This window comes from Oryzias melastigma, linkage group LG16, assembly GCF_002922805.2.
Source record: "Oryzias melastigma strain HK-1 linkage group LG16, ASM292280v2, whole genome shotgun sequence".
Lineage (NCBI taxonomy): Eukaryota > Metazoa > Chordata > Actinopteri > Beloniformes > Adrianichthyidae > Oryzias > Oryzias melastigma.
In genome coordinates, this window is record NC_050527.1 from 9,461,126 (window position 1) to 9,482,194 (window position 21,069).

General features: G+C 38.7%; 2 protein-coding genes and 1 long non-coding RNA gene across 3 annotated transcripts in view; 1 reads left to right on the top strand and 2 right to left on the bottom strand.

The window, feature by feature from the left end:
- Positions 1-11,709: 11,709 nt before the first annotated feature.
- Positions 11,710-13,864, bottom strand: LOC118599838. The gene is made up of 3 exons (XR_004949347.1): positions 13,665-13,864; positions 13,081-13,354; positions 11,710-12,808 (listed from the first exon to the last, which is right to left on the bottom strand). It is a non-coding gene; the product is annotated as an uncharacterized LOC118599838 (long non-coding RNA).
- Positions 13,865-16,629: 2,765 nt separating this feature from the next.
- The window catches only part of steap4 (STEAP family member 4), an 8,444-nt gene continuing 4,004 nt past the window's right edge, over positions 16,630-21,069 (top strand). The window contains exons 1-7 of the mRNA XM_024268363.2: positions 16,630-17,044; positions 17,315-17,422; positions 17,507-17,577; positions 17,686-17,773; positions 18,456-18,734; positions 18,853-18,947; positions 19,041-19,151. Coding sequence (XP_024124131.1) covers positions 16,850-17,044; positions 17,315-17,422; positions 17,507-17,577; positions 17,686-17,773; positions 18,456-18,734; positions 18,853-18,947; positions 19,041-19,151 — 947 coding nt within the window. The 5' untranslated portion in view covers positions 16,630-16,849. The remainder of the gene's footprint in view (positions 17,045-17,314; positions 17,423-17,506; positions 17,578-17,685; positions 17,774-18,455; positions 18,735-18,852; positions 18,948-19,040; positions 19,152-21,069) is intronic.
- LOC112144053 (C-reactive protein) overlaps positions 19,833-21,069 on the bottom strand; it is a 2,819-nt gene continuing 1,582 nt past the window's right edge. The window contains exons 3-5 of the mRNA XM_024268364.2: positions 20,597-20,699; positions 20,232-20,529; positions 19,833-20,143 (exon numbers count right to left, since the gene is read on the bottom strand). Of these exons, the coding sequence (XP_024124132.1) occupies positions 19,925-20,143; positions 20,232-20,529; positions 20,597-20,699 (620 nt within the window). The 3' untranslated portion in view covers positions 19,833-19,924. The remainder of the gene's footprint in view (positions 20,144-20,231; positions 20,530-20,596; positions 20,700-21,069) is intronic.

The window sequence follows — 21,069 nt, forward strand, 5'->3', positions numbered from 1 at the left end:
GTTTCGTGGGAAAGATATCGATGTAATTTACTTCAGAGGCCTTTTTTTTTCCTAGAAGATGGTAGCGACACTGATCCATGCAGATATTACACCATTTATCTCAGCACATGGGCTGTATCTGCTGTAGTTATTACTTGGCTCCTCTCCCTGTCAGCTGTGACAGCTCTCCTTCGCTCCTCCTCTCCTCCCACTTTTTTTTTTCTCATCTCCTTCCTCACTCCAATCAGTCATTTTTAACTTTACCCAAAGCCCCTTAAGAAAACCGTCCAACCTATCTGTTTTAAAGACAGAAAAAAAGTCACCAAAATCTGGAAATATTTTTCCTCTTCTGCCATGACTGTCATAGGAAGTGGATTTATGGCAGCGGAATTGTGAAATAACCGAGACTGCAAGTGAACTCGTTTGCATATAATTCCTCTTTAACGGTCCCAAGAGGAAGGTGAGAACCTTTTAATAACTCCTTCCATTCACCTCCATCCTCATTAAGTGATCTAGTTGAGTGAGAATGGAGGCATCTACAGATGGGCTGTTGAGAGGATTGATCTCAGCTGAGAAAAATAGAAAGTGAGGGGGCTGCAGTTTTTCCAGGGACTTGCTGGAATCTCCTCTCCCTCCCTCTCCAGAGCTCTGCTCTAGAATTTGACACATCAAGAAGCCTGTTATAGTGTCATTAGTGCAACTGTTCCACCGAGAACAAATGATTCTGTGGGTTAAGAGGAGTTAATCACCTGCCAGTCAAACCTCATCAAGCTGCCTCTGCAGATGAGCTGCTGTACAAATCTCATCATATCAACAGAGTCGGAATTAGACAGACTCAGGGAAGGAGAAAGAAGGAGGTGACAATGTGGAGGGAAATCTGGGAGAATGGCCGTGGAGACGGAGTAGGACGGGAAGTGGCGCTGCGCGGCTCCTGTTTGACACTAAGCAGCACAAATGTAATGTCTTAAAAGGCCATCAAAGTCAATAAACTTCCTAATGTGCTTAAAGCAATTACAGTGTCCAGAGAGGAGAAGAGTGCATGCAAGATATTAACCTCAGTAACCCGCTCTATCTGCTCGGTAATTAAATTATCCTCACATCCTCTTACAGGCACGCATAAACACACACAAGCCACATCCGCCGCCCAGCATTGGTCCATGTTCATGGGAAACATCTGAAGAGAGGAGCTTCAAGAACAATTAAAGTCCGAAGAACTATTGGAACTCTGTGTTTGTGTCTCACAGCATTCAGGCTTCCACAGAATTTCGTCAGAGATGTTATAATTCCTTTATAAACCACTCAGAATGGTGAAATAGACATTAACCAATAATTAACCCCTTCACTGCTCCCCCAGAGGCCAGACTTCTGTCCAGATGGGAATCATTTTTCACCTCTGAATGCTACAGCTTTCTTTCTCTACCCAAAAATCTAATGTTAATTTATGAGTTACTTACTTTACTTCCTTTTTTTCTTTCGTAATTATTACTTTTTCTAGAGTTTGACCCAAATAGAAATGTTAAAAGAAAAGAAAAATAGTCGGTTCTTCTTTCAGCACTAATTAAAACCCAGTTGAACAAAACATTGAAATAGGCAACATAAAATTATGACTTTTTGCATGTTTTTATTTTTAATAATGACATTTTTCTAAAAAAAAAAAAAAAACTATCGTCATTTTTTACTTTTCACTCTTTCTCAGAGTTTTGACCCCATTAAAAATGCTAAAAGGTGAGACAAAAAATATTTAGTCTACTCCTTGCAGTACTTTTTAAAAAGTAACTTATGTATTTTTCAAATAATTTTAAATTAAACTTCAAGTCTTTTAATACAGACTTTCTCATTTCCCTATTTTTAGTCATAAATAAAAAACTAACTCTAACAACAATAATTTGAAGGAATTTATCATGGCATTGTTGTTATTTTAATACCCAAAATATTGGGTAATTCCCAAGAAAACACATAGAAGTTTAAGATAAAATGTGTCTTTTTCTTTTTTTTTTCCAGTTTTTGCCTAATTTCCTCTTTGGTGTTTGTGCACACACACATGCACAACAAATTTGGCATTTGGCTGCCGCACTTTTCTTTTCAGTCCCTTCCTCCCAGCCTTTCTTTGCTTTATTAGTTAGATTCACATTCAAATAGTAATGTTCAAGTAGTAAAACTAATATGCCCTTTAAGCTGATTTAATACCATTTAATAGATGTCAAGCAAAGCGTTATTTGCAGAGGTAGGGACATCTTGACACTTTAGACCCTAATTATTGCTTCCTAAAATAACTGCGCCCTTAAGCCTTGGTGTTCTGGGCCAGATGGAGCTTTTTTTTTTTTTTTTCCTTAGCATCTGAGCCAGTTTTTGTTCTTGGATTGGGCTGCATGCTAATTTTGTATTCCTGGATGGCACCTATTTGCCTAAATTTTTGCAGATGTGTTTGTATCATTACATGTTTTTCCCCCTTATTTCTCTCTAGAGAATTCAGTAGTGCTGCCTTGGGCCAAAATAAGAAAAAAAGTTGGTAGTTGTGAGTAGGATTGCTCTGAAGAAGATGCCGTGCGTGGGTGTGTGTGTGTGTGAGTGTGTTAGGTGAGTTTTATCTGTCTCTGAGTGCATTGTTTATCATGCTGGGGAGGATTTCATTGCTGTAGAAAAAAAAAAGTACAGGAGTATCGGCTGTCTGGAAAAAAAGATGTTAGCCCATCAGCAGACTGTCAACCACAAACTAATAATACTCAGCGATCAACTACCCAGGGAAAAGTATTTTTTCCCAGTCTTCCGCACCACTCTGTTCCATCCACCTGCATATGCATGCATATACAAGAACACAATCTGCATACAAATACAGCTGCACACAAGCTTTTTCACATGTGCAACAATTTGTCACCCAGTAGTGTTTAAGCTTTCATGAAGAGCACTATTGGAGTATTAAGTTGAGAATTGAACACAACCGGATTGAACTGTTGCAAACCCAGCAGGAATTGCATTTTGAGCTACATTACAGCATGTAAGCACTTTTTAAAAATCCATGCACACGACCTTGCAGGAAAATCTCATGCTAATGAATGCTGAACGACAGAAATAGTTACCTCTGAGCAAACCTGACTTTAAATGATGCATTCTTGCACATTTGAGAAGATTTTTCTGCTAATAGGGGCTATATTAATCAGTTTATATAAAGCTGTATCTATGATTTACTAGGCTGCTGTTCACTGCTGGAAATGGCTTACCTCCTCACAGCAGCGTGGCAAATTAAGGTTGAGAAATTTAATGAAAACGTTGCATTAGCTTGCAGCTTACAATTTACATGAGAATTGTAATCATTTCTGGCTGGATGTCATCTTCTGTGCTGCTTTCCAGCAAACACACTGATTGTTATCAGTGACAGAGGGCTACAAGTGATGATTGGAGCAACACCACTGCAGCTTGACTTCATTTGTTCGAGGTAAAGACATAATCTGTGGAGGAGAACTGAATATGTGACACCAATTAACCTCCGATTCCTGAGTCTCAGGGTGCTTTATGGTCGGATAAATAAGCAAAAAAACCAAGCATGTGATTACATTAGGGTGTTCAGAGAAAAGGTTCAGGGTGGTTTTGCAAAGTCAGTGAGATGCTTTGTATTTTGTGCACAGGAGTGTGCATGTAAAACTGGAAAATGTAGATTCAGTAAAATATCATGATACTTTATTTGGCAATACTTGTATCAATTTAAAAATCCTGCCAAGGTAATATTTAATTAGATATTTAAAAGCAAATTTGTACTTCAGCTTTTTGTTTTTTCACTGAAATGTTTCCTAAATTGCCAAAAGAAAAGCACCATGAATGTACTTGGGTAACTTGTTTATGAGATACAGTTGTAGTGCTTAATGTTCTGATCATTAAAAAAAATATATTTAACAATTTTACTTTTGCAAAAAAATAAATATTAATTTTCAGATAATTCTTAAGTCATAATTTAAGAAAAAGTCAAATATTATTTGGTACTGTCTTGGGATTTATCGGGATACGTATGGTATCATGACATGTGTATCGCGATATCCATCGTATCGTCAGACACTTGCCAATACATATCTCTATGAAAACCATTAAATGCATGTGAAAGTGAAAATCCAATATTTTTATTGAATAGATTATATTATTATTTTTTGAAAATAAACTTTATATAAATTTTGTATTTTCACTTTTCCCCCACAATGGAATAGGTACTTTTGAAACAGTTTCTAGTGGTAGGGTCAGTAAAAGAAGGTTAGATTTTTTTTTTGGCATAAAATTATTAGTAAAAATGATTCCACATGTCTGTGTTTGGATTATCATTTGTTTCCCTATCTGTCATCAGAATTCAGTTGCTGGGTTGAGCGGCTGAGAGTAGATTTTATAACACATCTATCAGCAGTAACAGCAGCTCTTCATGCACTTTTTGCAGAAGAACTCTATGAAGGGGAAAATGAAAAAAATGGTCCTCTCTCAGACGAAACGGTGAAGAGTTTTTACAGTAGTTATAGGCAAAAAATAAAAAAAAAGTTTCTCACATTATAGAAAAGCTGTCTGGATCTATAAACCATGTTTGTCAGCCGTCACACCAACAAACAGTTACCTTTACGGCTAAAGATGACTCAACCGATTATGTTGTTTGCTGTCTGTGGGAGTTTGTTGTCTCACTTTGTGGATTCCAACACTGTTAATGTAGAAACCATTTGTTTATTGCTTTGGGTGTGATTTATATTTTTGCTTTTAACACATTCAGTTGGAGTAAAGAAGCCAACCAGGTGGAGATATATGACAGCCACAGGTGAGGAGGCGGATCTTAGAGACCCACTCCCATGATATCATGTTTTTGGTGTTTTAAACACATTATTGGGGTCTTTTTCTCACAATGGAGGCCATATCTGAGGAAATTTAGCTAAAAATGGCATTTCTGAGTGTTGCTTTATTAAAATTGTTTTGAATCACTATCAGATGAATTCATGTTGTTTCAAAAAGAGCATATTTGTGGTATAAAAAATATGTTGGGCGGCCAACATATTAATGCTCTGAGTTCTCAGCAACTGGGAGGGGAAGGGTGGGCGGGGTTGCCCCAGACCATTTACTGTCTATGAGAACTGGACAGGGTAACCCCTCCCCCCTTTACATTCCAAACAGGAAGTACCGCTGGTCCCAGAAAGCCAAAATCCCAAAGACTTCTATAGAGAAATAAACAGCTTTTACTCAGTCATTCTGTCAAAATAACCATTTTTAAGACGTTATTGCTAATCCTATTTTTAATTCACAATATTTTTTTTCTATATTGCAACAAGTTATAAACTGGCTAATCAAACGCTTTAATAAAAGTATGCGGTGCTCGCTGGCCTCCACCGCGATCATGCAAAACTTTGACAGATTCTCCCCTCGCCTGCTTTCAGTAAAAGGGGTGTGGCTTCCAACAAGCTCACTCCTGATTAGAGAGAGTGGTTGCCATAGGAATGATGACTCAGACTGATTTGGACCAATCACTGCTTACTGACTTAATCTGGTTCCAACATGGCGATATCCTTATCGTGGAAAAATGCCAACTGAATTAACTTCATTTTATTAGAACTGGAGGTAAGGCATTCTCTACGGGTGACATCACAAGCGCTTTGTCCACCTCTGTATACTGTCAATGTTCCAGACCAACTGACCTGTCCAAAAAATCAGAGGTAAGTTTCTAATGAACTTCTGCCGCTCTGGTGAAACTATGTCTTAAATTACTACTTTTTTGTAATTTTTGGCTAAAAAGGGGATTATTATAATGAAAAAAAAAAAACACTGGGAATGCTTTTTACAACAAACCAAAAGATGATTGAAGTGAGTCTTTGATTGATATGGGTGCTGGAGAGATACATTTAATTTTGACATAACTGTACATTAAGAACACATGAAGAGCTCTACAAATATTTAAAATAAAACCACTGTTTTTGGCGCATGTTAAAAAGATTTCTTCCTATATCTAACCTGAGAATGGCTGACATGGTCGCTACAGCTATCAAAGATCAGCAGATGTAGATATCCTGCATGATGTTTTAGCTCATACTGTTTGTTCATATCTTGCAACCAAGATCTGTTTTCATCATCAACTTTTCTTGTCTGTTTTCTCGTTCATATATTTTTTTCCAAACTAAATAAAAATAATGAGTCCTTCTCGTCTTTCACTGGTTTAAATGGGATATTTTCAGGATTACCTAAAGCTGCGTTGTTGGCATTAAACCTGTTTCTCCATCAGGTGTACACATGCAGCCTCTTTGAGCAGAACCACTGAGATTTTAGCTTGTTTTGTTATTTGCATAGAGTATTTCCGTGCTCCGCTCTTGAGTTTTTCATGTTGCTCCTCTTCTGCACCAATTCTGTTAGTAATTTTCTCAGCATCTTTGTATCTGTCAATCATCCACTCTCCTTTCTTTCCAGGTTTTCCTTGCTTTGTGTTGTGTATTAACCAGTTTATCCCTTCTGCTGCATATTTGCTGTCTTTCATCATTGCTTCAGAACACATATTTTATTTTTCTGGTTTTAATGTGTATTTCTTGCTTGTGCAGAATCTTGGTTTGTTTATTAAAATGTATTTGAGTTGAGTTTAACCTGCCTGGAGTCAGATGTTTGAGTCCTTCACCACACATTTGATAATATAAGGAAAAATCCTTGGCCGTAGCCTTGGGGGAATGGAGAGGCAGTTGGGTATAGTGTATGTGTGGATAATTTATCAACATAAAAAAAGGACTATTGCTCTCTGTGTTTCTTAGAGCAAAAATGACAATGGGGAGCCGGGCAAAACACTTTCCCTAAATGAAACTGGCTTTCTCATATTTGCAGGAGGAAATATGAAGTGTGAGACAAAGCCATAGAATAGTAATGAGAACTCATGTGCCAGAGAAAATGGGAAAGAAAGAAAAAAACTTTCTCAAAAAGAGATCATTTGGGAAACCTCTGCACAACTTTTCACCTCACGTAAAGAAACTTCCAAAGTCTCCAAAGCGCTTGTGTTGGAGCCGTCTAAACGAAAACACAGGGTTCCTGTCAAGGACTGATGGTCTACACCGCGTGCTGTCACAACTCAGAGCACAATAAACAGTGTCCACCTAACTGTCCTCCATCACTGTGAATGCGCTCATGCACTTTAGGCCTGCACACATGCAGACTCGGCCACACGACTCCCAGTCACAGTCACGCTGAGGTGCTAGACAGTCAGTGTGGAGATAGATGGAGGAGGTAAATAGGGGTGTCACGGTAGTGTGATAGAATGAGGCAGAAAAAAAAATCCTCCTGTGTTTCCTCTCGCCTCCGTCCCCCTGCTGACAGCATCCTGAAATAGGACTTTGTGTGTCTGTATATGCCAATATGGATAAGCGTGTGCGCGGAAAATATGCTTTTCTTTTTAATACTTTTGTTGCTTTCTTTTTTTTTTCCGTGTGAATCTTTTTGCCTCCTGAGTGTTTCTCCTAGTGTGTGTCTCCTCGGCTCTGGAAGTAGGATGAAGGCGGCCAATGCAAAGGGAGATAACAGACTGAGAAATGAGAAAAAAGGCAAGTCGGAACTCCCTTGGGTCGAGGTAACATCTTTCCTGTTTCGTTTTCATGTTCAGCTCTGACTTGAACTCAAATCCCATCGGGCCACTGGTCAGTAAAGTGTTATTAAATCCCACAAAAATATTTGTCTGTCTTCTGAGCTGCTGATACCTGAGGGTAATCATGTAATGTGTCTGCTGGAGGCACATAAGACCTTGTGTTAAAAGTGCTAAGAGTTTAGTGTATTTTTCTTGGCTGTGCCACCGCTGGGACATGTTTTGGTCATCCGAAAGGTGTTTGCATGAAGGAAATAAACAAAAGGAAAAAACTTCAGACATTCTGCCTGAGGCAAGAACAAATCAGTGGTGAAGCCAGCATATGATATCCCATTCATCTTTAAAAAAAAAAGGAAACAAATACACGTTTAATTTTGCAGCCCACTCTTCCCTCTCTTTCTTCTCCCCGTCAATGATCTATTCTAGACTAAAAATGTGGTCAAGAAACTATTTTGCCATGGCTGTGCACTCTTGATGCATGCATTCCCAAAGTCGTATCAGTTAGACAGGAAAGATTAAATACAGAAGCCACTAATAAATGAGACAGTTCTTTTAAAATCAGTCTAAAAACGGATGATTTTGGTTCTGTAGATCACATGGCTAGTAATCTGGAAAATCTTTTAAAAATGCTGTTTTGGAATGAACTTACTTGAAACAACAATAAGAAAGACAGACTGGATGCATGTGTGCACTTGTTGTGTCTTGTGGCAGCTTTGACAAATTTCCACGAAAGTAGAAGGCTGCCAGATATAAAGCCATAGCCACATACAACTGTACTGGGTTGACCTACTGCATGAGGGTGTTGTGAGTTTTTTGACTAGTCTGGGCCTGTAGAGGGTCATAGACAAGTGCAGACGCAGGGACCTCAGGTGTGGCTTGCAGTTTCTTTGATTCTCATGTAGCAGCCTTAGGGAGCGTACTTTTATCGTGCATGTGGTAAATGTATCGTGAAGTATTTGTTCGCATAATGCAAGTCACACCCACATATGAGATACAGGTGATGCTACACCGCTAGCTCTGACTGCCGCAGGCAAAGGGGTGTGCTAAGTCCTTTTAAGATGCTCACACAAACTACACAAATCGTCTACTTTTCTAATTTAGGCGCACACTCATTTAATAGGCCCCTTGTGCCGTGCGCAGGTTTTGAGGAGGCTGAAAATATGAAAAATCTGAACAACATTCTTGCGTCTCACCTACCCTTAACAAATTAAGTATACTTCAAGTTTGTGTTTTAAAGTATACTTGAGTATTTGGGAGTTTACTAACAACTATACTTCTTGGGACTAAACTGGCCCACTTTTAGTTTTAAAAGTGTACTTAAAGTAAACTTCCTGGTATACTAATAGTTTACTTGTAATACATTTTATGTTTATTTCAAGTTTCTAAAAGTATATTTAAAGTAACCTTTCTGGTATACTTTAATTCAAATTTTTAAAAAGTACACTTTGAAGTACATTTGAAGAAAAACAACAATATATCCCTTTTTAAAGGATGTACTTCTGACTTATAATAGATGCTATTATGAAGTAGGTCTGTTAAATGACTATTGTCAGCATTCTAAATTAATACCACAAAAATGTTTATCTCTCTATGTGGAATAGTAATACCATAGACATGAAATATCGGGTTCTCTTGAACCAAAGTTATTCATTCACACCAAAGCTGACAAACCTCCAAGATAGATTACTGAACATGCCTTCCATGAAGAAATCCATATACATTAAAAATGATACAGCTATCTTAATCAAAAGTGTAAGTACAGGCTAAGTATATTTGGACTTGTAGTATAATTCTAAGTAAGTCTTTAATAAGTCTTTAATAAGTACTTAAAAAGTAAACTAGTAGTATAATATCTTTAATTTAGTTTTAAAAAAGTATACTTGTTTTTGGTAAGGGTACTTTACCACTACTTACCCCGTATGTTTTGTTTAGATGTTGGCTTCAACTTGTCACCTGCAGCATGCCCATAGAAAAATATGTGGGTGAACATTTTTGCTTCATGGGCTCGCTTAGCGATCTACAATCTTACAACCTGTTCAGGTTTGCCCATTTTTCACCTGCAGACAGCCTGTATCCTTCCATGAGGGCAACTGGGACTAAGCTGCTCACTTGTGCAAAATGTGTCTATAACCAAGTGTGACATTATTAATGGGGAGTCATATTTGGTTGAGTGAACAGTGAGCATACCTGTTGTTAATCTAATTTGTGTTGAATACAGACATTTTTCAGTTTTGGACAAACTTTGTAGCACTTCATCAAGTTTTTGTGCTCAAACTTAATTGTTTGAGTGGATTTGCTGATTCTTGTTTGCTCTGGTCAAATGTAGCTTTATCATATAAACTTCCAAGGTGTTCATGAAAGACTGGGTCCTTGTGTTCTCCTCTCCTAAATCTTTGCCAACGCGCCTTTTCCTGTAAAAATAAAGAACAAGCCAGAACAAGCTGTTCTCTTTCTCAGCTTCCATTTTTCTCTCCTCCCTATTCTCTCTCGCTGGGATAAAGACCCTCCCACTCTGCAGCTCTCCAAAGCTTATGTGGAGTAATTAGAATTAAAGTATTACAGTTTAAATGGAGGATTTGGGAGTGATCATGATGGAGGGAAAACTATAATCCAAACACTCTCCCCTGGGATTCCTGAAACTTAAACTCAATTCTCTCTTTCACCCACTTCAAAATAAACAGATCCAACGTTTTATTTATTTTTTTACCTATAAGCTGCTGATGAGTCTGTGATTGTTCACTGCTGTGTGCATGACTATGGTCAATACTCTTGAGTGTGTGTAATTTTACAGACGTAGGTACCATAGATCTGCAATAACTCAGATTTATCCAGATATTCATTTCCTTTTACATAGAGGTTTGATACCAGTCTCCATCATGGAATGGGGAGCTGAGACTCTCTTTGATTGACCACTTTTTAGACTTTTTAGACACTTTTAGACTCTGATTCAATTTACCAACAGAATCTCATGGTTTAGTCTCTCTTTAACTCACTTTCTTCATCAAGGGTTACCAATCTGAACATCAGAATCTATAGTTGTAGCAACAAAAGTCATGTTATAAGTCTGAATTACCTCTTTAAAAGCTATATAGTTTGGGACCATCGAGGGAGTTGGATTTTAATACGACTGTTCTACTGAATGCCAAATATTTCACCTTTTTTTTCAAAGTAAAACCGTGATGCTGAAAACCATGGATGACTTATGATAAATTAAGGCTTCTTCCTTAGCAGAGGTGGTACTCTATTTCCCAAAATTTAGCTAAGTTGTAATGGATCAAAATGGAAAGGCTCTGATTGGTTTGAAAGTGTGACATCCAGACATTTCATATAAGCCATAACTGAGGTGGTTCACAGTTGTGTATCTTCATCTTTGAATACTTCACACACTTGTCTTCCTTTTGTCTTCACAATTTCTTTTACACCCTGTCAACATTTTAAACCTCATCGTCTCTGTGTCACACGACATCTACACTCTGTCTTTACACCACAGGCTATTTGGCGCTCTCTCTCTATCTCATTTAGTCGCCACCATCTTTTTCTGAACATATTTTAACAAAGGCCTCTGTGCAGGTAACGCTCACAGAGGTCTAATAAACTGCTGCTAAGCAAAGGAGAGATAAAAGGACACACACACACACACACACTCCTGCTTATGCAGACACTCACAGCTTGTATAACCCTTCCAGTTGCACAGGACAAGAGAATCAAAGAGCTACCGGAGGGCTCATGTATTATTCTCAAACTGAGAAGAGTTACAACAATTTAATGATTTCAGGCGAAGCCCCAAGTGCTGAGATAAGCCCTAACACTTTCAGCATTTGCAAGAGTGTACACACTGTGTATATACTCCTCCCCACTCACCCATTCAATCTCTGTCCTGTTAGAAGCTGCATTAACCTATGGTCTCTCTGCTCTTCTGATCAGTATAACCCCATTAACTCTCATTAAATTTCATTATCACCTTTGCAGGAGTTGTAACAGCTTGTTTTATCTGATTTCCTGTCATCATTTGGTAGATGCGCTAAAATTGATGTAAGTATGAGCCCATATTTTGTTAATTTTTGGTGCAGCTTGGAGTAGAATAATGTATTTTTTTTTTGTATTTGTCAGATAACAATAATTGAGTCACACTGCCCCTACTTGACAAACAAACAATAGTANNNAGAAAAAAACTTTTTGCTGTAAAAAAAAAAGAAAAGAAAATTGACCTGAGAGGGAGCGCTGAAATGACAGCATGGCGCAAAAGTCAACTATAATTATACATGGCTTTAAAATGAAATATTCAACGGTGCGTGGTCATGAAGATGAATTATTTATTTTGTACCGCAAGGACTTCTGTTGAAAAGAGGAATTTGATGTTGTATAGGGAGACCCGGAACAATGTGAAATAAAATAGTGGGGGGGGGGGAATACAGAAACAGCAGTGAATAGTGTCATCTTGGACAAAATGGGGCAGTAGAAATTGGCTGGAGCTTAAAACGTGTTTAATAAAAGTCTTTTGAGATATCAGACCAGACCAAAATAATTTACAAAAATGTTTTTTAGTTGTTGCTTTTCCTATGAAAAGCTTTTTTTTTCTGTTGCAAGTTTTATTTTTTACTTGTGTTTTCACAGATATTATAATTATTTATTAATTTATTCTTTTTATGCTTTTGAGCAATATGGAGCTACAGATGACTCACCTGTACAAAGCTGAACAAACTGCTGAGCAGTCAGTGTAGCTTCCAGTTTATGCAGTTTCACTTCTGCTTCTGTGCGTTGCGAGATAAGTTCTTTAAGAATACAAAAAAAGATGAAAAAATGTACTAGCTACTTTTCAACAAATTTGGAAAAAATCCTTTATCCAGCTGTATTCATATATATTTTTCTGGGATTGTTCATTTTTTTGTTGTTGTTTTTCAAATCCTTTAATTGAATCCACCATTTTTTATTTATTTATTTATTTATTTATTTTTTTTTATGAGATAGAGCTAATACCAAATATAACACATTGAGTGAGTTGGTAAGTTTTTGTCAAAAACAATGTTAGTTTAAGATATAAAAATATTGACATGAGTGTTCAGGGAAAAATAACTTTTATTTGAACACAAGAATTCATTTAAAAAGAAATTCTGAAATTACGTTTGAGTTATTCTCACCATAAAGTGATGAAAATTAGTCAAACTTTTCTCACCAAAAGAGTTTATGAGATTATGGATTTCACGGAAGCAGCCATTTTGAAATGAGCAGGGAAAGCCCCTCCACTGCCCCTAGTGGAATGATAAGGAACTGCAGGGAAGAAAACAGACCAAGTTATGATGGGTTTTAAAGGGAAGTTTGGAACATGCTAATGAGGCTAACAAATTAGGAAGAAAAAAAAGGTTTTATAAGGTTAAAATAAAAGTCATGCATAAAAGTTGTGTTGTCATATCTGCAGATATATTCCAACATTAATATATAACTCTAAAATCAACATCTCTATCTTTCTAATCTAAGCATGTCGGCATTGTCATTGGGTCATTCAGTTGGATTTATGGGAAATCTTCACAAAAATCACAAACCTCCCAGAAATCCAAGGGCTGGACAGGGAAAGAGTTCCCGCTGAGGATGCTGCACTGTTGCAAATTCATTCATGATCTGCCTTCATCCAGCCAGCTGGACTTCATTTCACACTGACACTCCTGCTTACAAAAAAAGAGCACTTTGGCAGCACAACTATTTTCTTTGCCACATTATCATCATGTTTGTTGGTTGCATTCCTGCCTGAAGAAGTGCTGCTTTTGGATGTGGCCTTTGCAACAGCGTCGGGTTGTGGCCTTCAGCTCAAAACATGACCTGAAAAGATAGTCAGAAAAGTTCACACGATGACACCGAGCGCCTTGAGGGGAAAACAAACTGCAGATATGTCGTGCAGAGAACTTGAGGTGAGACACGCGGAGGGGAAACAGTGTAGCAGTTTGGTCAAAAGCTAAGATCATACCAGGCCCCTGCAGCACAAATGTTACTCTAAACATGCCCTCCTTTTCTGCCGCTCTCCTGTTTTTGTAGGACATAAAATAACAAGCCTGTTTTCTGTGGAACATTATTAATACATTCTCTCCAAACAAGATTGGTGCAATAATTCATGTGTCCAATAATTCATCACCTGAGGAGCGTCCGGTCTGACCTCATCACTGCAAAAAATCAATATTATATTTTTCCTGTCCTTCTCCGTTTCTGCATAATTGAACCTTTATTAGAGCTGCTTTGATGTCCAATCAAACCAACCCATCACAAAAAATTCAAAGAGAAATAAAAGATGACTTTCCTTGTTTTAAACGAACACACAACAGATAGTGCTGTTTAGAGTTGTTTACCACGGCAGCACCTCACTGCTCTTTTAGCATCAGCCGTCGAGATATTAGCGGCAGATCCTTTAAGTCCCCTCCTATATGAAGCTGCTGCATGAGTCTGACTCACTTTCAAACACATCTTCTAATCAGATTGAGATCAGGGGGCTTTGGAGAGGAAAAAATAGCTTCAACTTTTTCCCCAGCACCTTAAAGATTCCTGAAAGAAAGGCTGAGACCAGGGGCAGTTATTCTTCTATTATTCTTCGGCCTTTAAATTAAAAGTAAACAACATACTCCACTTAAGTTATGGATTTAATTCCGCTTGACTTGATAATTAAAGTCAACATTTATGCCTCACTTGTTCTATTTATTGTATGGGTGTAGAAATTGGTGTTTCAGTTGTGTCAAATCCAGTTTTAGGAAAGGCATGGATAAAAGATTTTGATTAGGATTGCACCATAAAAACCTGCAAATTTAAGCTGCTTCCTGAGTCATTGATCTTATATTTATAGAGCTAGAGTTAAACTGGTTAGCTAGTGTGATATCTGACACTTTTGTATTCCATAAATCATTTTTTTCTTTTGTGTTTTTAAGGCTTCTTTACAGTGGTCCTACTTCTGAAAATAAAAAATAAATACATTTTCATCTTCACTCACACGTAGTGAGTATTCTCTGTGGTAAAAAAATGACACCTTTAGTACAACAGAATTTGTGTGCACTGATTCAGCTCATAGTTATTGCAGTTTCACTTTTTTCCATAAATGATCAGCGCAAAGTGCCCATATGAATGTAGATTCACAGTTATGTCCCCGCTGATTACAGCCTCCTGTTTGTGAATTATAGCAACAAGCAAGAGGGAGGCTAACTCAATGAATGCAGGCCACGACACTGAGGAGGTGAACCATAATGACTATGTGTGAGCGTCTTGATTTATTTGCAAGCTGTGCCGGAATTCGGATGTTCAGGTGGTGGAAATGTGCAGGTGAGAGCACAACACAAGAAAAAAAAAAAGATTTTGTGTTTTTTGTGACTTTGCACATCTTTTGCATATCTTACAAACCATGCAATAAACAGTGGAGCTCCGTGAGGCACTAAACCAGCAACTGAGGCCTGATCCTAAAACATGAACTCATCACAGCCTTCTTAAATTTACTCTTTACCAACTTCTAACACATCTTTAGCATGAAACTTCAAGTATCCCACTGTTTAAAGTGCAAGCTTCTTCTTTGTTAATCAATTTGCTTGTCGGTACTTATAAAAAGAATGATTTTTACTGTACCGCTGAGCCTCATTCGATGCACCAGAATTCATTAGCATAAGCTTACGGCTCTAATGCACCCTGCATTTTGCTTAAACAATCAGTTATATCGTAGTGTAAAGCCAATCACCGTAATGGCTCTCACCCTGGGAAAACTGGACAGCCCAATCATCACCCTTCACTGAGAGAGCCTTTTTCCATATTTGACATTTGATATGTGATTGCTGCCTCCACTCACTTCTGTTTTGATTATCCCAAAGCCTCCCACGCTGTTTTAGACCGGATTGCTTGGTTTGTTGTTGTTTGACTGCGGCTGATATGGCTATTGAAGGCTGCCTGCGTTGTTAAGCGCTTCAGATTTTCTGAGCTAATCTTTGAGACTTTTTTTATTTTTTTTGGAAAGGGCAAGGAACTCTGGGATACCAAAACCTATTTGTTCCCTCTAATTAGAAAAGATGGAGGCCCCACATTTGACAACATATTATAAACACTATTTCTTTTTTTTATTATTAAGAAGCTTCTAAGCTCAAACCAAATAAAGACATATCATATTATTGCTTCTATTTGTTTTAACAGCTGCTTGAAATAGAGCTTTTAAGTTTTTCTCGCATGCATAGATGTGCTTACACAAGCACTCTGCAGGTATTTAGTAAAGAAGTGTGGAACACAGTAATTACAGTTCAGGACAGGTCACTAGGCCTGTGGTTAACCTCAGCTCTGAACAGCAAAGCTCTTCTGGACCTCTTGGGGGGAAAAAGAAGGATGAGAGTCAGAGGCCACCTTCAGATACAAAGCAAAGAACATTAATTACTCATGGGGGAAAACAAGAGTGCAGATTAGCCTGTAATTGGGGGGGTTTGCCTGGAAACTCTCCGAACCAGCGAGCTGACCAAAGCGTCAGTGGCTGATTATAAGGATTAGGTTCTTTCATTTTAAGTCCCACACAAATAACATCCTGCAAATAAAAAGGTGTGCGGTTTGCTTTGTCCATTTGTCAAAGTAATTATGCACTCGGTAAACGGTGTGTGATTTTATGGGTGGAAAATAGAAACGGTACCGTGAAGAGGGAGCGGGAGAAAACCACTGGGCTCACTTTGTGTGACCACAGATTGGCCCAGATACAAAAATGTACTTTGTGATCACATTTTTGCCCCGGAGTTCTTCTTTAAAAGCGCTTGTATGTCTTGAATTATTCCTAGATGAAACTAGAGCAAATGAAGACAGATTTTGAACATGCCGGGTTTGTAAAAGTACAGATTTGGTAGAGCGAGGAAAACATTGGTCACTTGCCAGGCATTTTCTCAGTAGGATATTCCAGACTTGCATAATCTGTCACAGTTGATTCTTTGATTTCCCAGAAACCGCTCTAGTTTGAAATCTTGCCATGGTGTTTCCAACACTCACAGACACAGGCCCACCCCCTAGCATACCATACAGCCACATCCACATAGAGTCAAATCAACAAAAAGAAGATAAACAACCAGAACTTCCAGGCAGATTCCCCCCACCCTGTACTACGGAGTTTCCCAGTTCCGACCTACAGCAAATCCCTGAAAATGGGAGGAGATAAGTTGATCCAAAAGCTGCTGTGTGACTTGAAAACCCGTCAGTCTTGACACTAATCTGTTTTAACGCTCAAGTTTTGGACAATTTGGAGTCATATTTCTACACAGCTACCTATAGCTCTTTTTCTTTCTCTGAATATACATCTTGCTGAGAGTTGCCGGCCAGCAGAGCAGCATGTCAGAGGAGCCTGACAGCGTGTTGCTCTGCTCTGTCAACACAGCAGCCGTGCCACGACACGAGCTGTTGTGCATCTTTGGGACGGGGGACTTGGGGCGCTCTCTGGGTCAGCGCCTGCTCCAGTGTGGATACAAAGTGGTCTACGGCAGCCGCAGACCCGGCAGTTGTGGCTCCTTGCCTGCAGGAACTCAGGTATTTGTACAACCTTTTGCCAAAAAAAAAACTCCAATAAGTGAGTGTTTTTGATATGTTGTGTTGTCAAAGCTGAACATGTGGTGGTATATGGTAAAAAGTGATTGTAAAATCATTAAAAGGATAGCAGTGTTTACCAAAATATGTGTTTACGCTAAAATACATCCTGTTTTAGATCTTAAAACCAGTCCCTAAGAAGAAGTTTTAAAAAAATGTACTTAATTACCATCCATAACAGGAATGCTTTCTTCTAATGTGTGTGTTTTGCAGGCGTTGAGCCATGAGGCAGCAGCCCAACATGCCCATTTGATCTTTATTTGTGTTCAAAGAGAACACTACGACTTTATGGAGCCACTAGCGCCACAACTTAAAGGAAAGGTACCGATGTCTAATAAAGTTTTTTTATATTTCCCAACTCTGCAGCCACTGCTTACACTTCTATTTCTGTCTTTCGGCTGAAAGGTGTTGGTGGATGTCAGCAATAATCTCAAGAAAAATATGTACACAGACGCTAATGCAGAGTATCTGCAGAGGTAAGGGCACTATCTCAAATGCTTTGAATGCCTATGATCACATCTTAATCTTTAGTAATTTGAGTGTATGTGTTTGAGTATAACAATGAGGTTTGTTTTTCTATCCAGACTGATCCCTGGAGCTCATGTGGTGAAAGCTTTTAACACTTTGTCTGCCTGGGCCCTTCAGAACGGACCCGCAGATGCTAACAGACAGGTACGGAAATCTTCTTTTATCCTAGTCTGCTTTAGATTTAAGAATTATTTTTTTCAAGATAATAATCCCACAAGAAAAAAAATCAATTTGTGACCAACAACACAAAAATGACTAGAAAACACCTTTTTCTTTTTACATCAAGATCTCATTTTGAAGTTTTCGCCCAAAATTAAGATCAAGTAGCATAAGCCAGATTTGTGAAATCAGACTAAAACCTGCTGTGAGTACCACCTCTGATGTTTCTTTGAATCAACTGACTCCCCAGCCTGTCTCAGATCTAAGCTTGCCATCACATGTTTTGCCGTCTCTCTGTAGTGCAAAGCTGCTGCACATGTGGGGCTCCCTGTTTTGTTTTGATGCTGTTGTGCACTCCCAGAGGACATGATACCACACAGGATTATGCATCTTTATTTACTGGGGTGTGTGGTATTTTGAACATAATAAGCAACATCAAAAGGGATTGCAGCATTGTTGTTGGTTTATACCTGCTCTCTGTGCCTAAATTTAGTATATCTTGGAGGAAGTTACTGTTAGGCTTGCCCCCTTATTTGTACAATCAAATGCAGCCTTTCATCACTACACCAGCAGACAAAAATAAACATTTTCCTGGCGAGGAAACACTATAATTCATATTTGGAGCAATTGTAGATCAGTAGGAATGTTTCATGTTTTTATGATCCAGGTGTACCTGTGTGGAAACAATGCTGAGGCCAAGCAAGCCGTGGCAGAGATTGCTACCAAAATGGGTTTCAGTGTTCTGGATAGAGGATCTCTGTCTGCAGCCAGGGAACTGGAAGACTTCCCCTTGCAGCTGTTCCCAGGGTGGAGGCTGCCCATCAGACTGACCATTGGGCTCACTGCCTCTTTTTTCTTCTATTTGCTCCTAAGAGATGTCTTGTACTCATACATTGCACAACAAAAGGACATGTCCTTCCGGATCATGGTGTCTTTGGCCAATAAGGTACATTTATTTCAATGTATCTATCAAATAAACATTTTTTTCCTAATTTAGATGTGCAGCATGTAAATGTTTAACATTGTTAATGTCATGAAAATCAATGTCTCCCCCTTTCATTTAGGTGTTCCCCATTGTTTCTCTCATCCTGTTGTCTCTCTGTTATCTGCCTGGAATCATAGCTGCGTTCCTTCAGCTCTACAGAGGAACTAAATACAAGTGAGGAACAAGGAACCACTCCCAAATCAACAGACAGGCTGCCACAATATGTATCATTAGTAATATATGTTGTCAAATCCTTGTTGTTTTCAGACGTTTTCCAGACTGGTTGGATCGCTGGATGCTGTGCAGGAAACAGTTGGGACTGTTAGCTCTTGCCTTTGCTTCCCTGCACGTTCTCTACACTCTTATCATTTCCTTCAGGTACGCAGCAGCTGATTGCACACGTTATACTTTTTTAAAGTAGTATTTATGTTTGTGAGGCAAGTTTAGATCATTTTACTGTCGCTTAGCTATTTGTGCCTGGTTCACACTGGATGCTGAAGTGCTGCGTAACGGAGGGCACTTCCATTTGGCACCCTTGTTAACCTATGGTGTAGGTCACACCAGATCCTCCGTCGGTGGCTCACGCCGTGCAGAAATCGTTTTGTGGCCTGGTCTATTTTCAGCGTGAGCCGTGATTGATCTACAGTACATCAACTATGGCAGAAAGTTACGTCAAGACAGACGAGAAAATCCGGTTTTGAAAATTTTTCACAATAAATTACCGTGATTAAAAATTGTGATTATATTTTTATATCTAAGCAGACTGTGGTATCGGGGATGGTGGTTTTGGGTGTCTAATAATGGCAAAAAAAGCTATAAAAAACCACAGTAGCACCTGCTGACCGTTGCGGAAAAATGTCTGGTGTGAACTGGAGGTTAAGAGGATACTGCACAAAGCTTAGCAGCGCTTCCGCGTCCGGTAGTGAACTATTCGGCTGAAAAGACCTCGCTGTCTCTTGGGTGATTTTTTTGGCAGTTCCTTTGAGCCACGATTTTTCTTTTTCTCCCACAAAAGCAGGGTGTGATTATTCAATAAACTCAGAGAATCACGTCTGTAAACAGCATTTGGAACAATTTATATCAATCAGTATCTTTTATTTTTCAAAAATAAAAAGGCTTAAGACTGTACGCCAACTTGAATATTTTGAAATTCAGTGACAAATTTGAACTTTATTTTCAATCTCCACATTGCCAGTAATCTCAAAATCCAGTGCTCTCCAGTTCAGCACATTTCCCGTCGGGTAATATCTTTCTTCCATGTACTGGTGAATCTCACATGAAGAAAGGATGAAATCCCACATGTGGACATCAGTTATCATCCCAACAAAGCTCTGGTTAATGTCAAACCCTCCACCGTGGGAGTCTTGCTCCTGTGGAGTATCCAAAATGATGACAGATGAGGATGGAGGTTTAATGTTGTGTGCAAGCATGCAAAAAAAAGATGGGTGTGAATATTACCTGTCCTAAAATAGCTATCACAGTCCCGTCGATGGCTCCTCCAGAGGTTGTAAGTTTCCTGATTGAAGGTGTCCCGTCAAACCATACTTGTACCAGTCCAGTCACAGAGTCCCATGTGGTGCAGATGGAGTGCCATGTGTTTAACTTGTAGTCCCATCCTCCATATTCAACTTTTGCATCTCTGACATGGGGCTGGATCTCCTGGTTTCTGTTCTGCCAGAAAATCAGGAAGCTGTTGGCATGAGAGGGTGTGGCTAAAGAAAAGAGGGCGTGGTCTTTATTGATGTCTGTGAAAGATCTGTTGGAGGAAGCAAACTTGTAATTTACTTAAATGGGACAAAGTAATGTGAAAATCATAGTTTTACCTGTGACAGACAGTTAACGCGTTGTAACCCTGTGTATTTGGGTTCAGCCTCACGTGAGCTGTGTTTGTTTGCTGGGGGAAGGTAAACATTTTTCCTGAAAGATCTGGAAAAAAGAGCAAAAGACAAAATGGACAAAAACCCTGGCTCCTCTACTTCCTTTTCCTGTATTCCATGTTTATATTTCTTAATACCCTAAAAACTAATTTTTAGATGTAAAATACATACAGCACATGGAACTGTTTCTATTAAGGAGTAAAAGGTTACTCACTGGGTAAGCTCTCTGCAACAACTTTGAGATAGAAGCTTTTAAATTGCAAAAAATACAGTGTGATCACAGTGAAAAAAGTTGATTAATACTGATGAACTGATAGTCTTAATACTAACAATCGAGCATGAAGAGGATTCAGACAATAATTTATGCTGCTCAAATCAACATTCTGAAAATGAATTTTACTCATGAGGGTTCTCATGAG